Source organism: Scomber japonicus, chromosome 24, assembly GCF_027409825.1.
Source record: "Scomber japonicus isolate fScoJap1 chromosome 24, fScoJap1.pri, whole genome shotgun sequence".
Taxonomy (NCBI): domain Eukaryota; kingdom Metazoa; phylum Chordata; class Actinopteri; order Scombriformes; family Scombridae; genus Scomber; species Scomber japonicus.
The window spans coordinates 4,342,140-4,360,686 of record NC_070601.1 but is presented as its reverse complement, the minus strand read 5'-3'; the positions used below and the strand labels follow the sequence as shown (position 1 = coordinate 4,360,686).

General features: G+C 36.8%; 1 protein-coding gene across 1 annotated transcript in view; it reads right to left on the bottom strand.

The window, feature by feature from the left end:
* Positions 1-6,826: 6,826 nt before the first annotated feature.
* Positions 6,827-18,547, bottom strand: part of LOC128354438 (glutaminase kidney isoform, mitochondrial-like) — a 28,628-nt gene continuing 16,907 nt past the window's right edge. The window contains exons 7-18 of the mRNA XM_053314680.1: positions 18,443-18,501; positions 13,663-13,695; positions 12,109-12,167; positions 11,381-11,447; positions 10,684-10,734; positions 10,417-10,593; positions 10,185-10,316; positions 9,299-9,391; positions 7,949-8,010; positions 7,310-7,386; positions 7,149-7,212; positions 6,827-6,980 (exon numbers count right to left, since the gene is read on the bottom strand). Of these exons, the coding sequence (XP_053170655.1) occupies positions 6,833-6,980; positions 7,149-7,212; positions 7,310-7,386; positions 7,949-8,010; positions 9,299-9,391; positions 10,185-10,316; positions 10,417-10,593; positions 10,684-10,734; positions 11,381-11,447; positions 12,109-12,167; positions 13,663-13,695; positions 18,443-18,501 (1,022 nt within the window). The 3' untranslated portion in view covers positions 6,827-6,832. The remainder of the gene's footprint in view (positions 6,981-7,148; positions 7,213-7,309; positions 7,387-7,948; positions 8,011-9,298; positions 9,392-10,184; positions 10,317-10,416; positions 10,594-10,683; positions 10,735-11,380; positions 11,448-12,108; positions 12,168-13,662; positions 13,696-18,442; positions 18,502-18,547) is intronic.

Sequence of the window (18,547 nt, the reverse complement as noted above, 5' to 3'; positions counted from 1 at the left end):
GTTATACTTAACTATCTCAAAAATATTTTTTTTGGCTCTAATTTGATAGATAATGTAATGAAACTGAGTCAGAGGAAGTCGCTGCAGTTCCACCATAAATCCACTAGATGGCGACAAGAAGCAGCAACATGATGCTCAGAGGAGGATTTACTAACATTCACTGACTGAATCATTAATATTCAGCAAATTCAACACCAATAAAACAACATTTAAATAGATTGAGGTGTCTATTAGTTCTCTTTAGTCTTGTAACCTTAATATTTGACATGATGCACAAAAAGAAATGGATTTAAATATAATCGTGACACATTGACTTTGATATGAATTATTTTACAGTAAAACCTTCGTTTGACCTGTGTTGCTGTTTATAAACATAAAGTTCACCTGAGCCTCAGTGGAGAGGGTTAGGGTCACGTCCCTCCCTAATCTAATACACAAGGAAATGTGTTGATTGTCGATGTATATACTTTATAGATGTAGTGATTGTTTACTTTGCAGTGGGTGAGTAGTTAAACTGTTGCGGTAGCATTAGCATTAGCTATTGTATGGTGAGTCGCTAACAAACTGTAGCATTAGCATTAGCTACTGTATGGGTGAGTAGTTAACAAACTGTAGCATTAGCATTAGCTACTGTATGGGTGAGTAACTGACAAACCGTAGCTGTAGCATTAGCATTAGCTACTGTATGGGTGAGTAACTGACAAACCGTAGCTGTAGCATTAGCATTAGCTACTGTATGGGTGAGTAACTGACAAACCGTAGCTGTAGCATTAGCATTAGCTACTGTATGGGTGAGTAACTGACAAACCGTAGCATTAGCATTAGCATTAGCTACTGTATGGGTGAGTAACTGACACACCGTAGCATTAGCATTAACAACTGTATGGGTGAGTAACTGACAAACAGTAGCTGTAGCATTAGCAACTGTATGGCTAACGAGCATTAGCATTAGCTACGGGATGGATTGTGGTTTCTAACCTGACTTCTCTGGAGTGTCGCCACCTTGCGTTAATATCATGGGGCGTTGTGAGTATTTCCTAACAGTGATTTGCTCTTGTTGTGTTTGTTGAGAAATAAAGCAATAAATACACAGATCATCTCTTCCTGTCTGAGTGTAATTAGACTGTTTGCATGTTATTGTAACTGTTCCTCCACATCAGTGAATACAACACATTTAATATTCAAACATATAAAACATGTTGATTTCTCAGAGCTGCAGAAAGAAAATAATGATCAGCTGCTGATTGATATAGTTTGACTCCAGCAGGTTGATCAATAATTAACCAGATTTTAGATTTATCTTCTAACATGTTCTCCAAAGTTTGTGATGAATAAATAAAAATATGAACTACAAACTTAAAAGAGCAAGAAACACAGTGTAAAGTTAATGTAGATGAAGTCAAAATAAGTATGAAAGAAAGCAAACCTATAGTGATGAGTCTAAACAGCTGCTTTAATCAACGATGACAGTCACGTGACTACATGGCAGTCATGTGACCGGCATCACGTGACCCACCAACACCCCCCCCCCCCCCCCCTCCAGGTAAACTGGTGCTGGTGTTACTGGTTATCAGACTGGTTCTGCTGCTGAAGCTTCTCTTTAATGGTTTCATTTGTTTATTGCTCTTAAAAATGTGAAGATGTAATAACCTGCATTTATTTTTAAATTTAGATAAATAAAGTTCTAGTTATTTAATGAAGTTTATTTTAATTTATTTAAAAATAATGGAAGGAAGAAAGTAAGAGAAGACAGGAAGGAAGGATGGAAGGAAGAACAAATGGAAGGAAGGAAGAGAAGACAGGAAGGATAGAAGGAAGGAAGAGAAGACAAGGACAGGTGGAAGGAAAGAAGAACAAATGGAAGGAAGGAAGGAAGAGAAGACAGGAAGGAAGGACAAATGGAAGAGAAGACAAGAAGGACATATTGAACAAAGGAAAAGAAAGAAAGAACGAAAGAAAGAAAGAAAGGACAGATGGATGGAAGGAAGGAAGAGAAGACAGGAAGGAAAGATGGTAGAAAGAAAAAAAGAAAGACAGTGTGGATGGAAAGAAGTAAGTAAAATAAGAAGGGCCTCATGTTTGACCCCCTTCCTGTGGAGCTAAAACAAACTAAAACTTAAAATCGGTTTATAATAAATCTTTATATTTTTATATCAATGAAGACAAAAAAACACATCGGAAAAAAACCCACAGAACTCACGAGAAGTTTTACGACTTTTATTAAATGTTTTTCATCTGTGAATAAATACATCTGGACTGCGTGCGACACTCGGCGAGCGTCGCAGGCAGCAGAAACATGAAGAGGAGAACAGAACGACACCGAACACGTTACATTCAGAACAGTTTGAGTCGCAGCTGCAACAACAAAAACATACAATCTAACAATCGCATCGTAATCACCGACGAGCCGCAGCGCTAACAGGTCGGGGTCAGCTCAGAGAGAAAATAGGAATTATCTAATCTGTATTGCTGATTTTTATTTAACCCCTCCTGTTGTCCTCAGGTCAAGGAAGGAAGGAAGGAAAGGAAAAGAGTAAGGAGGAAAAGAGGAAGGAAGTAAGGAGAGAAGGAAGGGAGAAAGGAAGGAAGGAAGGAAGGAAGGAAAGGAGTAAGGAGGAAAAGAGGAAGGGAGGGAGGAAAGGAGGAAGGAAGGAAGGAAGGGTGGAAGGAAAGGAGGAAGGAAGGAAATGAGTAAGGAGATAAAGAGGAAGGAAGGAAGGAAAGGAGTAGGGAGGGAGGGAGGGAGGGAGGGAGGAAGGAAGGAAAGGAGTAAGGAGGGAAGGAGGGAGGAAGGAAGGAAGGAAGGAAAGGAGTAAGGAGGGAGGGAGGGAGGGAGGGAGGAAGGAAAGGAGTAAGGAGGGAGGGAGGGAGGGAGGAAGGAAGGAAAGGAGTAAGGAGAGAGGAAGGAAGGAAGGAAATGAGTAAGGAGGGAGGGAGGAAGGAAAGAAGGAAGGAAGGAAGGAAGGAAGGAACAAACAATCAAAAGAGATGGGGTAAATTTGACCCGGGAGGACGACACAACGTACAATCATCGAGTTTATATTGCTAATCGTCACCGAAAAAGTTTTGTGCTTCTGGGAAATTTCAATTAAAAGACTTTAAATGATTTTAATTAAAGAATATAAAGTGGAAGCATCGATTTCAGGGTTCAAGTTTAAAGTTTTAATTAATTATAAATATTCATCATGTTCGGATGAAACTCGCTAATTTGTGCCTCGTGTTTGGAGCTGGTGGCGCCCCCTACTGAGCTAGTTTGGTTAAACACTGTAAACAACTGCACCGCCCCCTAGTGGTCGGTTTGAATGAGACCTTCAGGGTACATGTGTTTAGCGATGATTGGTCCTTTTTTTTGGAAGTTGATCAAACTAATTAAGACATTAACAAACTTTATATTTAAGTAACTTTTGATAACCCTGGTCCAGTAATGATGCTCCTAAAATTTCGGAAAATCTAACCATGTTGAAATAAGCGTGAGTAACTAATGTTCGGATTCGTCTGAAACCCCAAAATCCACGAGAAAATGTTGCTAATGAGACTTAAATTCTCGTCGGTTTTATAGTTTGTGTCGCTTTATGTTTTCCTTTTTTAATGTGCACTTGGGATTTCGTTGCCATGGACACCGTCGTATTTAGTCGATTGATTGGGTAGTGTAACCGATAGTCGCCATGGTGATTTTTGCAGGTAGTTTTCACTGAACTTCTTCCTAAACTCTAGCTAACTTGTTTATGTCCTTGTTTAAAATTAAGGATAGTGCTTTTGGTTACCATGGAGACAACACTTTAATTTAATTTTTAACTGTTGGGAATCAGCCTTTTACGGTTTATTTATACACGTTACAGGCCCAAAACGTAGAGTTGGTTGTCATGGCGACCCCATCTGGTTGATTACGTTAATAAAGGAATTTGCACAAACCTATCTGAAGAAAAAAAAAAAAGAATAAAACCAGTACACAAAGTCAAGTTAAACCCTTTTTAAGCTTGAACCCTTAAAGACTGAACTGATCTCGACCTGAAGGCGGAGAAATGTTCGCTCTAAAAACATAGACATCCAAACCTCCGACACGCTACAAACACACAAAAAAAACAACTTTCAGAGTGTGACAAATATAAAAACTTGTGTTATAAAGCTCATCCAGTTTTAGGTTTTTTTTTTTTTTTAATAGTCTAAAATCTGCCGTTGAAACAGACCGAAACCTTCCTGAGTCCTCACACGTACAAACCTTCATATTTCATGTGATACATTAACAACACGTTTACTGAGAAGTGGCTGAAAGCTTTTTGATTCTCACAGATTTTTTTTTAAGGGTTTAAGCGTCAAATGAATTGCACTTAAAAAAAGATCAGATTTTTGTGTCAAATGACGTTAAAATAAAACCAGAAGTTAAAATTTGAGGTTTAGCTGCTGTAAGAAAAGCTTTAAAGTTTATTATATTGAAATTTAAATTAAAAAGGTGACAAAATCTCTTCTATGATTAAGTGCGATTCCTTTGACACAAGTTATTTTTGGGTGTTAAGAGTTTTAAATCTGCGAGCTGAGATGTTTTTAACGTTAAATCTAAAAATAAATAAAAAAAACAACATAAAAAGCTTATGAGAACCTTAAAGACTCAACATGTAACTTTTCTGCATTTAAATGTCTAAAACCAAGATGAGAACCGTTATGTATTTTTTTGCTGAGTCACATTTTAGATCGAGGTTGTTTTGACGACTTTAGCCGGAAGTGGCACCTTGAATTATCGTTAAATGAATGTTCAATACAGTACATAAATATTCAATCTGGTCCTTTGTGTCTTAAATCTTACTTTAGTGTGAATATTGTGACGAAGCAGGTTAACTGGTTGAATAGAGGCGACTTTCTGATTGATGAGAACTGTTGTAAGAACCAAATACACTACAACTGGTCGTTATCGGAAACGTTACGAGGTGATTTCTTCTTGCCGAGCACAAACTTAACTTGTTTAAAAAGGTTTGTGTTGATAATGAATAAAGCCTGATGAAGGTACATTTTGACAGTCACTCGTTAAAACAGAACACTGGACGTCCTCTGTCTGGAAAATAGCATCAGAAAAATGCAGTTTTTTAACATGAAACTGATTTTTTAATCACCTGGTCAGTTTGTTCTCGTTCTGATGTCAAAGCTGTTTTTTAACAATGGAGACGACTCATTAAGTTAAAACACTGGACGTCCTCTGTCAGAAAAACACAGATATTTAACGTAAAACTAAATTATTAAGTGCTTTTTAAACTGATTTTAGGTCCTTTTTTTTTGGAGTGGAGGAGTTCTCTCTGAATAATTCGTCTCCTGCTTAAAAACAGTGAATTTAACTCCTGATCCGGTGCTTCTTGTGTCTTGTGTTTTGTGTTTGACTGTCAGGAAAATGTAGATATTCAATGTTTTTACTGTATTTAATCACCTGGTCAGTTTGTTCTGGAGTGAATGAGATCTCAAAGCTGGTTTTTAACAATGAAATCGACGACTCCCACGATCCCCGCGTTACATTACGTCGTCTTTGTTTAACTGCGGCAGAAAAATGACATATCGTGCCTTTTAAAAAGTTGTCGATCTTGACAGCAGTGGAGTTTCTCTCTGTGTGCTGTCAGCGCTGGCAGTGTCACATCTGATATGTAGAAACACAGAAAACAACCTCAACTTTTTGGCTGACTTGCTTACAATTCTTTTTAACTCATAAAAAAACAAAAATAAATAGCAAATAATACAACAAAACAGTGAAAAATAAAATCTCCATTTTTTGGGGGGGGATATTAGAAAGCAAAAAATAAGAACGTCACCTTTTAAAAGTTTTTAAACAAGGTGACAAAAAGATGTAAATTTCATCATATTCGTGTCATATTTAAAGATTAAATACTGACAGTTTTTTCGGAGTGTATCGGTGAAATCTAACTTCACACACACACACACACTGATCCCACTACAGAAACTACGACTCTACACCTGCACGTATTTACACTAAACGCGTCCTCTGTGTCAATACACACACACACACATACACACTACATGAATGTACACTTTATCTTAAATAGATAAATAAATATATCGAGGTTCACACACACACACACATTAAAGTGTATTTTTTTGGGGGGGAGGAGGAGGAGAGGAGGGGCGATACATTCCACCACGTTGTGATGATGACGATGAAGTGAAGAAGGTTTATTTTTTTACTTTTTTCCCCCCAACACCTGCTGCTTCTTGTTTTTTTTCTGCGATTAAAAACAACCCTCGATTTTAGCGGCCGTAGCGACGACGGAGAAAAAAGCTAAAATACAGAAGGAGACAGAATAATAATAATAATTAAAGCCGCAAGCAGTGATGAACGGGCCCTCGCCACCCCATGCATGTTGGTTTACAGATACAATAGGGCTTCTCGCTGGTCAATGCTCGGGCCCTAATAATAATAGTAATAATAGTAATGATAACAAAAATGAAAATGTTTCCCCGTCCCCCAGCTTTTCAGCTTTTTGCTCAAAGTTCATACGATAATATACAAAAAAAACCAACAACACCTAGTAACATGATGAAGGGACGCCGCTTCCTTTCAACTGAAGTTGTTTTAACGGATTTAAATCTACTGTACAGTTTATTGTCTGAGCTGATTTTAGTGACCTCTGACCTGATCTCACATCTGTTACATTTCTTCCCATCGGACAGTTTAAGAGGGGAGCTCTCTGTTTTCTCTGTTTCCCCCCTCCCTCCCTCGGTGCGTCCCATCCATGATTTAACGTAGGGAGGTGGAAGGAGAGGAGAGGAGCGGTTTCACTTTCATTCACACCATCAGGCTCGTTATCTAACGTTGGGTTTTTTCTTTCCCCCCTCCTCAGAGCAACCCGTCCAGGTTCTTCTCGGCGCTCTGCTTGTCTTCGGGCGTCTCCTGAGGACTGTACTGAGTGTGGTAGTCGCGGAGGATTGTCACGACGTCGTGGTGGCCGAAGTGGACCGCCTCGTCCATCGGTGTGTTTCCCCACCTGCAGGAAACACAGAAAAACACTCAGTGCGGTTAAAAGACAGGATCACAGTTGTCCAAATGTGTCAAATTTAACCTTTTTTTTACATTTGAGATCTGTAAAAACAACATAAACACATTTATTTAGCTGGACTTTTACTAATGTGATATTCAGGCTCTTGAATGTCACCTGTCTTTGGGAACCGGGTTGACTTTACAGGCCTCCAGCAGGAAGCGAACCACCTCAGTGTGACCTGAAACACATCACATCAGATCAGCTTCACAACAGACAGAAACACACCGATCACTGATGTCAAATCTATTAAATCTCTTCTTCTCTGTGTTTTTTACCTTCAGCAGCCGCCACATGCAGAGCCGTCCTGGAGTCGTAGTCTCTCTGCTCCATGTCCATGGAGGACAACGCAAACCTGGACAACGAAACGGAAAAAAACTAAATTAAATACCAAAATATCAAAAAATATGTAACATATACCAATAAAATACTCAGAATGCAAAGAAGCACCAGTATGTAGTATCTAAAACTACTAACTCCTAAAAACCTTTGTATTCAGCACACAGTTTAACATAAAATCAATACTGTTGGATAATTGACTGTTGGATTAATAAAATAGGTGATTTAATAATGTCATCTTGGACTTCAGGAAACTATAATAAACACTTTTTATCTTTTTTTCTGTCATTATCTTGTGTAATATTTAACTTGTGTGCAAACTAAACTGAACTAAACTAAACTAAACAGATATAAGAGACACTTGTAATGTGAAATAACTCCTAACAGCAACACATTTGAGCAAAACAAGGTTGAAAACATGAGAAAAGACACTAGTAACAGAGAATAAAAAATGAGTGTAAATAAAGGAATTTTTAAATTCTAAACATCTCTCATCAGGTGAGTAGATCTGATCCTGTTTGTGGGGGGTTACAGAGATGAAAGGACTCTTAATAATAGAGAATAAATAGCGTGTTTACCTCCTCAGAGCTGAAACGTCTCCTGTATAAGCAGCAAACAGCAGATTGATCACCGACTTCACCTGAAACAACAACAAGAAACTATTAAACTCTGATTCATGAAGAAGAACATCATAAAAAAGCTCTCCTGCTAATTAATCTATATTTATGTTATTCAGTGTTTATCCAGCAGAGGGCGCCGTTGATTCTTTATGTTATTCAGTGTTTGTCCAGCAGAGGGCGCCATTGATTCTTTATGTTATTCAGTGTTTGTCCAGCAGAGGGCGCCGTTGCTTCATCTCCTCGCAGACAAGGTCATGCAGCATCATCATCATCGAGGCCTCTGAGGACACGCTGAGGCCGGATGTGACGCAGACTGTCTGAAAAATGTTTCTCTGCGTGTTTATGTGACGTTTGAGACTAAAAATAAACCACAGCCACCAAAAATAAATAAATAAATAAAGGAGTAGAGCAGGTTGACATCTGCAGATTTCTACCTTTTTTTATTTATTTTTTTTCTGCTTAATGGATGACAGGAAGAAAAAGGAGGGAGATTAAATCCTACATTCATTTATCCTTCATGTCCCGGCTGAATAGAGTCATAATTCCTCTAGAGGTAATTTAATTAATCAATTAAGCTGAACCAATGTAAACAACAGCAGATTAATGAATTGAGTAATTAATTAAAACATTATTAATACACTTGTAGTTTAAAGAAAGCATCCAAACAGCCTGCAAACACATTATAACTTACTGACTACAGCAAGAAAGAGACAATATTCAAGACTTATGTGCATGAAGTTTAAGACTTTAACTTTAAGGGCTTTTAAAGACCTGCAGATATCTGTACGTCTTTAAAAGTCTTAAAAAGATTTGATTTAGGTTCATAAAATTAATAATAAAAGGTGTTTAAGGAGTCTCATAAAGGTCTTAAATGTTATTTCCAGCCCACCAAGCAGTAATGTGAGAATTAATAATAATAATAATAATAATAATAATAATAGGTAATTTTAGTAAAAACCTGGGTGGAAAATCCCAAATTTGATTGTTTCTTACCTCTGATCTGAAGTAAATGAGTTATATTTTAATTTCTCTGCTGCTTCTCCACGTCCAGATCAAGATTAATTTACTCATATTAACTTATTACTTATAATAAAGGGAATTTATTGTTCTGATCTAGCAGGAACTAATGATATAAATGTGAAATAAATGTATATAAACTGATTTAATGGTTCTTATTGATTTCTACGTGATGTTAAAATGTCTCAAACTGAACATGGTGAAGCTGCAGGAACTCTCATTTCCTTCTCTGCAGGTTTCTGACTCATACATCATGTGACAGTGACAGTTTTTGGAGGAAGCAGGACTCACCCTCTGGTCTCCTCCCTCCCTGCGAGGATCCAGTTTCTTGGCGAAGTGTCGCAGGTTATCGTAGTTGTGGAAGTTGAAGAGAGAAACGAGGTCCTGAAAAAAAGGAGAAGATACACTTCAGTTATACGGCTTCACTTCCTCTTAAAGAAATCAGAGTATTTCTGCTCCAAATAAATGAACTGAGCTTCTATTAAAGTTTGTAAAGAGCTGCATTAATCAGTAAGTTGTTAATAAGAAGAATAATCAGCAACTATTTTTGGTAATCTGAGTATTTTAAAGTAAAAATGTCAAATGATAGATAGATTATTGATTCTTCTCAGGAAAACTTGATTATCTGCAGCTACATCCACAGTAAAGACAGCCACACATAACATGAAACAGGTCTGTAACTAGAAAAAAACAACAATAATTAATAAAATACCCCAAAATTGTTCCAATAAAACAAAACAATGTGTAATATATACGAACAAAATGTGTCCTGCAGTATCTAAAAACATATAAAATCACCTAAAAACTTGTGAACTCAGCACACAGTTTAACATATAATCAATATTTTTGGATAACTGACTCTTAGATTAATAAAACAAGTTATTTACTGACGTCATCTTGGACTTAAGGGAACTGTAACAAACACTTTTACATTTTCATTCCTCTCGTCTGTAACACGCCAGGAAAAAGAAGGAACGGCCAACCGGTCGAGGCAGATGGCTGCCGACCTAGAGTCCGGTTCTGACTGAGGTTCCTTCCTGTTTAAAGGGAGTTTGGGAATGTTGTGTCTCTTTAAATTAAATTAAAGTGTTCAGTTTAGACCTGCTCGATGTGTAAAGTGCCTTGAGATGACTTTTGTTGTGATTTGGCACTACATAAATAAAGATTGACTGGTTACCGTGCAGAACTGGATTCCTCTGACGCTGTTTCCCAGCTTATCTAGCGGAGGAGACCAACACATGATTCCCATCACGTTGGGAACGACCAGCAGGATACCGCCGGCGACGCCAGACTTCGCCGGCAGACCGACCTGAAGACGAGGAAAAGACGATGACGAGTCGTTTAAAAAAGCGTCTAAACCAACATGATGATGATGATGATGATGATGATGATGATGGTGAGATACTGACGTGGAAAGCGAACTGTCCGGAGAAGTCGTACATGCCGCAGGAGTGCATGAGACTCAGAGTGTTTCGCACCGCCTCGGGGCCCAGTACGCGCTCGCCTGTGATTGGACAGAAGCCGCCGTTGGCCAGAGTCGCCGCCATGACGCTGGCGCTCTCACAGGTCACCTCGATGGAGCACAGCTGGCACGGACAGGAAGTAGAAACAGACACGATTAGATGATATTTGATTTATGAGAACAGATGTTGAAGATTTGATGAAATTTCTTTTACCTGGAAGTAGAAATCCAAGATGGCCGTCATGTCCGTCCCTTCTGGAAAACACTAAAAACATAATTTAAAGGGTTAAAATGTGAAAATAAACGTATGAATAACTTGCACACAAAAAAAAAGATTTTTTTTTGTGGACCAAGCATCAAATTTCTGCTTTTAATCCATTTAGAGAGAATATATTAGAGGATTATGGTAAAAATGTCTAAGTGGTGTAACCTTAAAAACAGTAAATAGTCAATAAAACACCATATCAACTAGTTTGGCATGATCTTACATTATAACTTTTATATTAAATAAAGCTAATGGAATACAATTGTTCTAAATATTACATTTAATCTGGAGAATCATGTATTTTGTGGTTACACCATTTGACATTGATTTTTCAGGAGCATTCAGTCTTACTTTTGGTTAAAAAATGGTGCAAATGTCATTTCAAATGATATAAAACCAACAAAAATACTAAATGTACATTTTAACAAACCAGATGCTGCTTTTAAAACTATTTATAACATATGTTTGAATTGCTCATCTTTAGTTAAATCTGTGGAGTGAATAAAGTAGAAATAAATGACAAATGTGACACTATGTTACTTTTACTTTTAAGATGATGATAAATAAGAAGGTTTGTTTTCTTTAGTTTTCAGATTAAATTAACTTCCTGCTCAGCCCCTCAGCTGTAAACGACCTTTGACCTCACCTTCTTCTCCTTCAGGTAGTAGCCGATGGCAAAGTTCCTGTCTCCAGACTCTCGCTCCGACTGGAAACTGGGACACACAGAGAGGAGGGGGGGGGGGGGATGGGGGGGCAGAGAGGGGGGTTTGTGATTTAAAAACATCATGACTCAGCTCAGGTTACATAAAACTAAAACTGAGGATTTTCTCTCCGGTGTTGAAGGAAAAATTCACCTCATAAAACCTTCAAATGTTCACTTTAATACAAGTTCATATGAATTAACTGTTCCTTCCTTCCTTCCTCTTTCTTTAATTTTTCCTTCATTATTCCCCTCCTTCCCTCTTCCTCCCTCCCTCCTCCTTCCATACATCCTTCCTCCCTCCCTCCTTATTCCTTTCTTTCCTTCCTCCCTTCCTCCTTACTCCTTTCACTCCTTCCTCCTTTCCTCCCTTCTTACTCCTTTCCTTCCTTCCTTCCTCTTTAATCCTTTCCTCCCTCCCTCCTTCCTCCCTCCCTTCCTCCTTTCTTTTCTTCCATCCTCCCTCTCTTCTTACTCCTTTCCTTCCTTCCTTCCTTCCTTCCTCCCTCCTTACTCCTTTCCTTCCTTCCTCCCTCCTCTTTTCCCTCCTTCCTTCCTTCCACCTTTCCTCTCCTCAATCCTTTCCTTTCCTTCCCTCCCTCCTTTCCATTCCTCCCTTGACCTGAGGACAAACGGAGGATGTTGATGTGTGGTTTTGTGTTTGTTGGACTCACGTTGCGTTACTGAAACCGACGTATTCGTTTCCTGCCAGTTTATTCATGAAGTTCATGACCTGCAGACCAGGAAGAGATTCAGTTAATTAATCATTATTTTATTAATTAATCGATCGATCAGCTGTTTGATCCATAAAACTGTTAAATGCCTCGTTTTGTCCACAACTCAAAAATATTCAGTTTACTGTCACAGAAGATAAAGAACCCAGAAAATATTCACATTTATTCTTTAAAAAAAGACTCAAACAATTAATTGAAGGTTTAATAATTGATAAGTGATTAAAGTTTTAGTTCCATTCAAAACTTTTTCAGAATTGATGGTTTTAGATTTAGTTTTCAGCCGCAGACTAAAACAGATTTCTAATATTTTCTTCTCCCTGTTTGATGTAATCTTCTATATTCCTGTCATAGTGTTTTTCCATGAGCTCATTTTGCTGTTTTGGTTTCTTCTCTCTCAGATTCTGACTCACTTTTTCCCTTTTTTGGGGATTTTTGGGGGAAGTTGTTTTATGATCCAGACTGAAGGTCTAAAGATAGACCATGTTTTCAGATCTAACTCTAGTAAAACTATTCTGTTATTGAACTACATTCTTCACACAACACCAAGAGGTCAAATCAGGCCCACTCTCCTTCCTGTCTTCTCTTCCTTCCTTCTTTCCTCACTGTCTTATTTTCCTTTCTTCCTCCTTTTTCCCTACATCTTACCTTACTGTCTTATCTTACTTATCCTCCTTCTTTTCCCTCCTTCCTTCCATCTGTCCTTTCTTTCATCCTTCTTCCCTTTCTTCCATCTTTCCTTCCTGTCTTCTTTGCCTTCAGTCCTTCCTTCCATCTGTCCTTCCTCCCTTTCATCCTTCCATCTTTCCTTACTGTCTTATCTTCCTTCTTCTTTTTCCTTTCCTGTCTTTTTTTCCTTCCTTCTTGTCTTCTCTGCCTTTCTTCCTTCCATCTGTCCTTTCTCCCTTTCATCCTTCTTTCCTTCCTTCTTTTTTCCATCCTCCCATTCTTCCTCCCATCTTTCCTTACTGTCTTATTTTCCTTTTCCCTCCTTCCTTCCACCTGTCCTTTCTTTCTTCCTTCCTTCTTCCATTTCTTCCATCTTGTCTTCTTTGCCTTCTTTCCTTTTTTCCATCTGTCCTTCCTCCCATTCTTCCTTACTGTCTTATCTTCCTTTTCCTCCTTCCTTCCTTCCATCTGTCTTTTCTTTCTTACTTCTTCCATCTTCCCTTCCTGTCTTATTTTCCCTCCTTCCTTCCATCTTTTTAATAATCCATATCAGATAAAATGAGTCTGTATGTGACTCTTGAATATAAATTATACAGCTGTAGATTGAATTTAAGTCATTTTAAAACAAAAAAACTACAAGAAGTTGACTGGTTTTAACTTCTTTTATGTTTATAAAGTCAATATTTTGGTGTTTTTCAACCAGTTGGACAAAACAAGACATTTAAGTGAGTCAATTTATGCATTTTTGTGACATTAATCAATCAATTTATGAATGAACTTGACTTTAAAAGAATATTTATCATCCAAAAAACATCTTGTGATACTCACATAATCAAACTTTTCGGCGTTGCTTGCTCCTTGCTGCAACAACAAACACAACAATCAACATAAATAAATAAATACAATTAAATAAAAAGATTAAAATGAAACTAAACTAAAATACACCAAACTGACACTAAAAGTTACCCAAAGTCATGACATTAGCACTACCATCCAAAAACTCTATGTGATGATATTAAAACTAGGACAGTGTGAGTTTTACATCACTACAGATTTTCAAATTAAAAGAGGAAACAGCTCATCGTCAAAAGTTAACGTGACCAATTAAAAAAATTTAAAAATTAAGAAACGGCCATTCAAATCATGACATCAGATGAATTAAGATTAGGAGGCGGGAGACTAGCTGGAGATGAAGGAGGAGGTGAAATAAAAACGTTAATCCACTCGGGAGGTTTCTGGTTTTATTTAGATTTTTTAAAATATATAAATCACTCTGTGTGTGTGTGTGTGTGTGTGTGTGTGTGTGTGTGTGTGTGTGTGTGTGTGTGTGTGTCGCTGGGAAGAGGATTCACACTGCGAGCCACACAAACAAAAAGGACAAAAAACAGTTGATTTACTCGTCATGTTGGATTAAAGTCAGCTAAACATCTTTCTATAACTGCTCTGGTTTATTTTAACTCTTTATTAATAATTTAACTGAGGATTAAACTCTGTAACTTTTCATTTTGTCAGTATAAGATAAGCAACTATGAAAGATTTAATGAATCTATCTTTAAATTCATCTCTGAATTAAGCATAAATTAATCTGTGCATCTTTGAAAATTAATGAAGAAATAACCCATCCCTACAACTTCAGAGGAAGTCCAATTATCACATCAGCATTTCTTCTATTAATAATAATAATTTGGATTTTTTCTTTCACCATTGTTGTGATATAAGTTGAGTATAATGAGTATTTATATAAATTAAAAACTGGAGAAATATATAAAATAAATAAATGTTTGGACACCTTTAAACCTCTGTATGCACAGACAGAAAAAGCACAAAATAAATATGGCAATAAATTTCAAATTAAAATATCATTATATTTAAAGAATATATTTTGATATTGACATGTTTATTAATCCTATCAAATATTTATCTATTTAATAATGCTTTTAATTGGTGTCATTTTAAATTATTTTTTTACTAAATGTCTACTTTTATTATTTTATTTGCTGTGATTTAATTGTATTGTATTTTTATTATTTTATTTTTATTTTATTTTATTTTCTCTGTAAAGCACTTTGAGTTACATCCCTGGTATGAAGTGCACTCTATAATAACTTTATTATTATTATTATTATTCATTAAATTGACTTATTGAACAACTCATTTTGGATGTTTCATCATATATTTTATTAAAAACAATAATAATATGTTTATCATCACACTCCTGTTAGTGTACAGACTTGTTTGCATGTAGCTTGCAGTGTGAGTGAATCATTTTTTTAAAGTAATTTTTTAGCCTAAGTTGATGAAAACTCAAACGGATGGCTGAAGATAAACTAATGAAATGATTTTAACATGATATAAAAACCAGTAGTCTGAGTCGAGGCAGAGCTGTACTGTTTATAATCCACACGTATATATAAACAGTTTGAGGAGGAAGGAAGGAAGGAAGGAGGGATGCAAGTGAAAAGTATAGAAAACAACATTAATAATAAAAACAGCCATGTGAAGGCTAAAAGCTTTGTCACAAATCCAGACCAAAAAAAAAAGAGGGGAAGAGTAATAAAAAAAAAAAGTAAAATTAATTAAAAAAAGGGGAAAATTACCAACGTCATTGATTGACCTGTTGCAGGGGTCATAATTCCCTCATAAGATCCTAATGCTGTAAAATATGCAACAACACATAAAAGCACACAACGAGCCTCGAATAAAGGAACATTACACATGAGTGTATCTGAACTGTAGAGGAAGAGGAGGAGGAGGAGGAAGAGGAGGAGGAGGAGGAAGAGGAGGAGGAGGAGGAGGAAGAGGAGGAGGACGAGGAGGAGGAGGAAGAGGAGGAGGAGGAGGAAGAAGAGGTAGAGGAGGAGGAGGAAGAGAAGAGGAGGAGGAGGAAGAAGAAGAGGAAGAGGAGGAAGAGGAAGAAGAGGAGGAAGAGGAAGAAGAGGAGGAGGAGGAAGAGGAGGAGGAAAAGGAGGAAGAGGAGGAAGAGAAAGAGGAGGAGGAGGAAAAGGAGGAAGAGGAGGAAGAGGAGGAGGAAGAGAAGGAAGAGGAAGAGGAGGAGGAAGAGGAGGAAGAGAAGGAAGAGGAGGAGGAGGAAGAGAAGGAAGAGGAGGAGGAGGAAGAGGAGGAGGAAGAAGAGAAGGAAGAGAAGGAAGAGGAGGAGGAAGAGGAGGAAGAGGAGGAGGAGGAGGAGGAGGAAGAGGAGGAGGAAGAGGAGGAAAAGGAGGAAGAGGAGGAGGAGGAGGAAGAGAAGGAAGAGGAGGAAGAGGAAGAGGAGGAAGAGGAAGCATGCACAGAGTCTCTGATAAAAGTGTAAATACAGAAATATCAGTAGAGAGAAAAGGACGGATCGTTTGTTTCATATCATCTGAGAATGAATATTTCTCATTGCTGCTAAAATTTAAATAATGAAGAAAAATAAAGAATATATATCTGCTTTTCTTCTTTTATTTTTAATGAAATGTCATCACTCTCATATGATGTGAACACGACGGAAGACAGGAAATGATTCATCTGCTCATCTGGACATGAACAGCTGGAGTCAAGTGAGAAAAAAAAAGGAGTAAAAAGAAACATATTGTAATTAAAACATAAAAACACACTTAATGTCTTTAGTGTGTTTGTATTTAACCCTTAAATACTGTTCAAAGTCATTTAAGAGAAGAAAAAACACATTGAAACCATTTTTTGGGGTATAAATGTGATGATTTATATTTATATTCATTTAAAAAAATTGGAAATATTTCGACTTTCTAAACATGTGTTTTTTGTTTATTCACATTTAATATAATTCACTGACATTAGACAAATATATATAATGTGACTGTTATGAGGGTTAAAAACTAAATAATAAAGTCTCTCTGCTCTCTGAAAGCTTCATTAAGGATTCATTAACTGTAACATGTATGTAAGGGTTAATGCCTATGTATGTATAAATGTTTAATAGCAGTATGTTTAACTAGTTTTATTTTATTATTTTAAGCATTAGAGATAAAAAGAAAAGAAAAAGTTTGTTGGTTTTTTATTTGTTTCTAAACTTCAAATCCGACTCATGTTGTAAAACAGAGAGCGGAGGCGGTAAAGTGAAGTTTACGAGCCGTCACAGATTATTTATTGTCTGTTAAAAACAACTGGAGGCTAAATGTACTTTTATTTTTAGTGTATGTGCTGCTTAATATTAATATAAACAGTATTTCTATAATGGATTATATTATGTCTAAGAACCTTGCAGATATATTATATTATATATATATTATAGTTTAGTATTATAAATGTTTGTGTTTGTACATTGGGATCTATTTAAAAGACTAATAATGATTTATTAATTTACTTATTTTTTCTCCTTTTGGTTTGTCACTATTTATAAAGGAGATAAAGAAAATAAGGATGATTATTAACTTTATTTAAACATGTGTATTTGAGTTTTAATGACCAAAATAAACTAAAACTAAACTACATTGTGTGCCTTGCTTTCAGGTTTAACTCTTATTTCTAATTTTTTTCTAGACTTTTGAGAATATGAATCTTATTTTAACTTTAATTTCCCTCATTTGGGATTAAAATAAAAACTCTCTGTGTGTCTTATATTAGGAGATTTGAGGATTATGTAGTAAACTCTTTATTTGCTGCTCTTACAAACAGCTTCATAAACTCATTATTCTATTGCAGCCACTTGTAAGTATTTGCTGGTTGGTGTGAGACAGATTTCCTTTATTATTTTACTATTGGCTTTCTGTTAATAATCTCAAGCTTTACCTGGCAGCTCTCTACGGTGAGATCAGTCCTGTTTAATAAGAGATTAATGAGTTTGAGGAGAAGCTTAAATAAAACCAATCTTTCATTTAAGATTCAGATCTGGCTTTTTTTTTTACATTTCTATTATTGTATAAGATAAAAGCTCCACAGGTATGAGCAGAGAGATTTAGTGATATTGTAATTAAAACTGCTTCTCCTGTTAAATCTCCGCTCGGCCTCTGGAGGACGCGGACAGGTCGACTTTTTCCCCGCTGTTTTAATTTGGGTCTTAACTCAGCAGGTGGTGCTCTTGTGTTTCTAACAGAGAGGAGGTCAAAAGAGGAAGAGGAGGAGGAGGAAGAGGAAGAGGAGGAGGAGGGAGGAGAGTGATGAAGCTCTCAGGTAACAGAGCAGAGCAGAACGGTTTCCCCCTTCATTATTAAAGCTGTTAATGTGGCTGAGCTGACCTCCACCCACTCTCACTTTCTCCTCTCTGTGTGTGTGTGTGTGTGTGTGTGTGTGTGCAGGATGTCTGAGTGATGTTGCTTTCAACCAAATCCCCTTTCAGCATGATTATCTAGAACCTTAATCTCTTCCTGTATGCAGTAATCTGGCAGAAACACATTCTCCAGACAGTTTTATTGATAAAAACTTTCAAAATAAAAGTCATATAATTATATAAAAACATAAAAAAACATAACAGAAATCTTCCTGTGCTGACATGAAAACACACTTCACACAACGAATAATAACATATTTTACTGCTTGTGGCCCAATTTAGTCTTTTATATTTGAGCGTCACAGTTTCAAAATAAAATCAGCCCAATAATCGATGACTTTGTGTGTGTGTGTGTGTGTGTGAGTGTAAAATGCAGCTTACCTTAATGAGGGAGGTGCAGACGATAGCACCAGCGTTAACCATGGGGTTGTGTGGTTTATCTGCAGGAGAGAGAGAGAGAGAGAGAGAGAGAAAATTAAGATAAAA